Source organism: Pipistrellus kuhlii, unplaced genomic scaffold, assembly GCF_014108245.1.
Source record: "Pipistrellus kuhlii isolate mPipKuh1 unplaced genomic scaffold, mPipKuh1.p scaffold_m20_p_10, whole genome shotgun sequence".
NCBI classification, from domain to species: domain Eukaryota; kingdom Metazoa; phylum Chordata; class Mammalia; order Chiroptera; family Vespertilionidae; genus Pipistrellus; species Pipistrellus kuhlii.
The window spans coordinates 473,977-479,494 of NW_023425405.1; the positions used below are offsets into that span (position 1 = coordinate 473,977).

The 5,518-nt window shown below is 44.0% G+C and overlaps 1 protein-coding gene across 4 annotated transcripts; it reads right to left on the reverse strand.

Moving 5' to 3' along the window:
* Positions 1 to 1,547: 1,547 nt before the first annotated feature.
* On the reverse strand, positions 1,548 to 5,223 carry GPR85 (G protein-coupled receptor 85). 4 transcript variants are annotated; one of them, XM_036424744.2, is made up of 2 exons: positions 4,803 to 5,223; positions 1,548 to 3,364 (listed from the first exon to the last, which is right to left on the reverse strand). In XM_036424744.2, exon 2 carries the CDS (start codon positions 3,195 to 3,197, stop codon positions 2,085 to 2,087), a length of 1,113 nt encoding a protein of 370 aa, XP_036280637.1. In that variant the 5' UTR covers positions 3,198 to 3,364; positions 4,803 to 5,223; the 3' UTR covers positions 1,548 to 2,084. The 4 variants fall into 4 exon arrangements, with proteins under 4 accessions (XP_036280637.1, XP_036280627.1, XP_045432031.1 ...); XM_036424734.2 differs by lacking the exon at positions 4,803 to 5,223 and adding an exon at positions 4,450 to 4,684; XM_045576075.1 differs by lacking the exon at positions 4,803 to 5,223 and adding an exon at positions 4,446 to 4,684.
* Positions 5,224 to 5,518: the final 295 nt, after the last annotated feature.

The window sequence follows — 5,518 nt, forward strand, 5'->3', positions numbered from 1 at the left end:
CTTATTTATCTTTATATTCTTTTTACAGATATGCTGCAGCAATAAAAATTCTGTTCCATTATTCCTAAACTTATTTTTTAAACACAAAAACCCCCAAACAAATAAAAACAATGAAAAACAAACAAAAACAGTAACAGCTTGTCTGGTTTTGTCATAACATTATTCATTGTAAACCATTCCTCTTATGAGCTAAATATTTAGAATCCCAAATTTCTACTCTGCCATAAATTAAAATGTGATATTTATATGAAAATTCTGAATTAACCAAGTACAAAGGTATGTCTCTAAATGTTATTGGCTTATAAAAATAAAGAGAAAGATAATTATAATAAGCTATCATGTAATGCTTTTACAGATAATATAATTTGTTGGTATATCAGATTTATGCTCCCTATCATTCCATTTCTAAATTATAATAAGCAATAATAATAATAATAATAATAATAATAAAAACATATTAAAGCTAGTCTTCCTAGTTTGTGCTTGCTTTCCAGGCCCAAAAAATTTTCACTTGTCAAAAACTGCAAAACTTATTTTAAAAAAATAACAGGCTACACAGTTAAGTTTTGGCAAATGCAACTTTATATTGAAATTCACACATCTGTATTTTAAAGAATGAGACTCACAGACTCTAATATATTTTTAAAATACCAGAAATCATATTAAAGCTTTCACAAGTTAAATCTGAAATAATTTAAATGACAAATACACTGAATGTGCAGAAAGTATAAACAAGACTGTGCCCTCTGTAGAATAAACACTTCACAAATTGTGCGGGATGTCATACTGAGGCTGCGGTCTCCCCTTGACAGCTGACTAAAAATATAAACACACATCAACTGCCTGCTTCTTAAAATATACTAGAATGAGTAGCACAATCTCAGTATTCCAATAATATGCATCTTAATTTTAAAACCACGTGAGGAAAAAGAAAAGAGTATTAATGCTCTTCCAGGTCTTCCAGATGCATGAACATGACCAGTTATTGATTTGATTTCCCTTGACTATTTGCTCCAATACTAAGATGAAAGATATTAGATAACTCTTCAAGGCAACATATGTTTATTCTGAATTATTAGAATAGCTCAATTGTACCATCGATGTTGCTTTCCAGGCCAAATAAAAGCGAATTGGGAAAATTTTGTACCAAATCAACAAAAATCAAATAATACAGTTTAATGATAGCAATTTAACTGTAGGTAAGTAAAGTGGTATTTAGTAATAGTAATGTATTAATTTTTAAAAAGTAGATGCTAGCTCCAATTGGTGTGGCTCAACAGTTGAGTGTCGATTCAGGAATCAAGTGGTCAGCGGTTTGATTCCCGTTCAGCGCACATGCCTGGATTGTGGCTCAATCCTCAGTAGGGGGTGTGAGGACACAGCCCGTCAATGATGTTTCTCTCTCCTCAATGTTTCTATCTCTCTATCCCTCCCTCTTCCTCTCTCTCTAAAAATCAATAAAACACTTTTTTTTTTTAAGTAAATTCTAATTGGAACCAATACACTGCTTTGGAATGGTCCTCCAAACGTACAAGGCGATTTTTAAAAAATGTCACAATCCAATAATTCATGGCATATCTTTAGTGGACTATGGTACTTTAAGTCCCCAAGTATTTTAGTATTTGCAAAACAATAATAGTATGAAATGTTTTAAACTCTTCAAACATCTAAAATTAGTTTTTATCAACATATTTACCTCAAGTCAACTTAACTTATTAAGATGTCCAATGCTAGGTGTTTTTTTTTTTTAATGTTTTTTTCATAAGTAGTGATATACACAGCATTTAGCACTGATACTTAGCACCTGCTAATTTCATTACCTAGTTTTCAACCACATAAAGAAACTGAGGGCAGTGGTTCAGTCCTTTCTTCATTTCAGACCTCCAATGGGGCAGTCAGCAGGATCACTCTGAGATTGAAAACAGGATGACAGGTGAACAATTGCAAAGACTGCAGAAAGGTCCCCGAATCCTTACAACCACTAATCCCATTCTTGATCTTCTTCTCAAGATATGGCTGCAGGCCACAACTGCTTAACAGAGAAGGTCCGTGTTTCAGAAGGCTAAAGATTTACAGATGCTCCTTCATATAACACAGTAAGGTTCCCTTGGTAACCTGGACTTTCTGCAGTAAAGAAGGGTTGTGCTGAAGCAGCGTCTCAGCTCCCTGTTGGAGAAGATGCAGACAAAAGGATTGATTCCTGCTTGGGCAAAACTCATCCAGACAGCGGCTGTCAGAAACCCTCCGGGTACCACGGGCCCCCTGGCAAACACTCTCCAGTAGCAGGCCACCAGGTAGGGGCCCCACAGGGTGAGGAAGAGAAAAGTCATGATGTAGAACATTCTGCTGATCCTCTTTTCCATTTTGAATTCGTCTAAGACCAGCAGCCTTCTTCTGTTTGTGGGGTTTGCATTCTGCCTGATGCCCAGCAAGGTGGGTGGCGTGGGGCCCCTTCCGAACCCCGAGAGCCAGTTGGCAGCTGCCTGGCCGCTGGCTCCGGGGCCGTGGAAAGTCCAGTTCTGGCTGACCGCCGCCACAAACTGAACCGGCTTCATTTTCCTCCGATCGTGGACAAAGAATATCAGCTTGAGGTAGACAAGCTGCGTGGCGAGGAGGATGAGAGCGAGGAGCAGCATAAATCCCAAGGAGTCGTTGGCCCTGAAGGAGCGGTGCTGGAAGGTGCACTGATCCTCCTCCCTAATGAAGGAATAGGTGCCCACGTCTAAGACCGGGGGGAAGGCCATGGCCACGGACAGAGTCCACACCATGCAGATCACGGCCAGGCACGTCCAAAACGTCAGCCTCTTGGTGTAGAAGCGGTGGTGGGCGATGGCCAGGTACCGGGTGACGCTGATGCAGAAGAGCATGAACGCGGTGTGGAAGCAGGACAGCACCCCCAGGAAGGCGATCACTTTGCAGGTCAGGGTTCCATAGGTCCAGGTGGAGCCGTTTTTGACGGAGTTGAACACGAATGGGAAACAAATCGCAGACCTGAGGACATCGGAGCAGCCGAGGTCCAGCAGGAAGTAGTAAGGTGCCCTGTGCAAGGTCTTATCTTTCACCAGCAGAACGGAAATCAGAAGGTTGCCCACCACGCTGACTCCTATTATGAAACCCAAGGAAGTCAGCTTCAGAAAGGCTGTGAGAGGAGAGAGATTTTGCAAAATGTTGTCAGCTGCATGGCTATAGTTCGCCATAGATGGATGGAGGATAAAGAGACAGCCTCAGTCAAGTCTCATGATTTAGACAGAACAGGGGAAAGACAGATCCGTACATTTTACTGAAAATGTAATCCACCAAGAGAATCGATCCAATCTGCTGTCATGCTTCCTCTTTTTTTCCATTTGATTTGCCATCAGAATATCTAGGGGGAAAAAGAGCTTGATCAGGTATTAAGTTAACAAGCAATGAATGATGTCAGGCAGTGCTTACACAAAGCTGTTGGTGTATGGGAAGTAAATAAAGTTTTCATTTTGAATATTATGATTTGCTTTAATATTTTTGCTTGAGAGTTCAGACAATTGGCTTGCTTCGTTTTCCATGCTAGATAAACTTAAAAATGTTCCCCTTTTGGAGAACATACTTTTTTTTTAGACAAAAGGGATAATGTTCCACAATCATAAAATATGCCACTCTAAAAATTAGTCACCAGCGTTGCAATGGAATCTTCAAGATTAATAATAGAAGACAGAGAGGAGATTACATTTATTTGAGGTCTATTAGTATCTGTCAGTATTTTATAGGCACCTCCCCTGTAGACATGGATCCAAAGAACCATTGCAAAATATTTGTCTTTTAACTCATGTGTCACCATTCATGCTGCATATTATAAGTGTATTTGCTGCTTCCTTAGAGTATAGTTACATTAGGTTTCTAAATTAATAGGAAATTATCCCAGAATTTGATGTGATTTAATCTTTTGTTTCCCCACTCCCACCCCACCCCATTTTTGGCAAATCTCTTCTCTTTTAAGCACACATGAGTATTAAAAATGGTTAATGCAAATACTGGCCAGGGAAACACACCCGGAGGAATAATGGGCTTCCATTTGTAAACCGTGGATGCCTGGATTCAAATAAATTTAACACGAACCTGTTATTTCCTGATCAATTAAGCCTTCCCATTTACACTGATCATCTCAGTTGCACATCGAAAGTGGCTTCATTTAAAAAAAAAAATGCACATTTTCTTCTCGGTGCCTGGGAACCACACCGGGAAAATCGGCTTCCTCCGTTATTTCCGCTCAGCATATTCCCTCTGCCACTTTTCACTCGCTCGGAATATGCTGATGGTAACCGGGCAAAGCTGCTCCGATGGTTTTAATCCCCCCACCGGCGCGTCCCCGGGTAAATACCGACCTCATCATGCAACATTACGAAACCTGGAATCCGCCACCCCTGGATTTATAACGGGGGGAGGAGGGGGCGGGGGGAGACATGCACTACATACGCGAAGATGGTGCGAGGAGATCGCTTCGGTGCTGCAAGGGAGCCGCTTCCGGCGGCTCGCGGGCCGCGATCCCTCAGTCTTGCAACGCTTTCCAAAAATGGAGCTTTGACTAAGCCCCGCGGAAGATGCATTGTCTGAATGCGCCCCCATTGTGTAGTTTATTGTTAAAAAAAAAAAAAAAACAAAACACAAAACACACACACACACACAAAAACCACAAAAACCCAAACCAAACCAAAGCACAAAGCCTTCCCCCTGGGGGGAAGGGGCAGCGCTTCCCCGATGACCCTGCAGCTCCCCCGGCGCCGGGAGCCCTCCTCCCCGCACGCTTAACCCCGAGGACGGCCTCCTACCTGTTGGTGCTGGGCATCCCGACACACTATAGCGTCTTCCTTCTATAGATTGCTGGCTATTTTTTATTTTTTTATTTTTTATTTTTTTGGCCTTAGTGCTTGCACTGAGCATCCAGGCAGGGCTCGGCGGCGCCTGCGCGCTGAGCCTCCACGAGCTCCAGCCGTGTCCTCCCCGGCGCAGCGGACGGCCGGCCGCGCTCGGGGTGCGGGCAGGGGCCGCGGGCCCGGGGCGGACCGGCTCCCGGGACCGGCCCGGCCGGCTGCATGTCCCGTCCTGCCGGACTGGCCAGATTAGGCTTCTGTATCCCAGCGGTCGCTCCTGAACTTGACCCGTTCCCGCATGTGAAGTGGGGGGACCGCAGGCCCAGCCCCCTTAGGGCCGCGCCCGGGAGGCCACCGGGCCCCGGGCGCCCGCCCCGCTCCGCCCGGACCCTCGCCTCCCGGGGACCTTCCCTCCTTTCTCTCCCCCGAGAGGTCCGGAGCCGTGCCGCTGGCCTTTGCATTGGCAAGTTACAGGGGTGGGGAGGGGATGGGGGAAGGCAATAAATCTGCAAAAAATGTAAAGGAGTATTCCTCGCCTTTCACCCTAAAGAGCAAGTTTTCCTTCTTGCAAGTACGATTTACCAATAGGTCGGTAATGTCAAAGTTCTGGTGTGTGTTCCCCTTTGTTATTACTGAAGAAAGACACTAGGAGTACAAAGAATACGTAAAACTCC

Excerpts from the sequence above, each read along its gene's own strand:
- GPR85 (XM_036424744.2), bottom strand. The coding sequence starts at position 3,197 with ATGGCGAACTATAGCCATGCAGCTGACAACATTTTGCAAAATCTCTCT.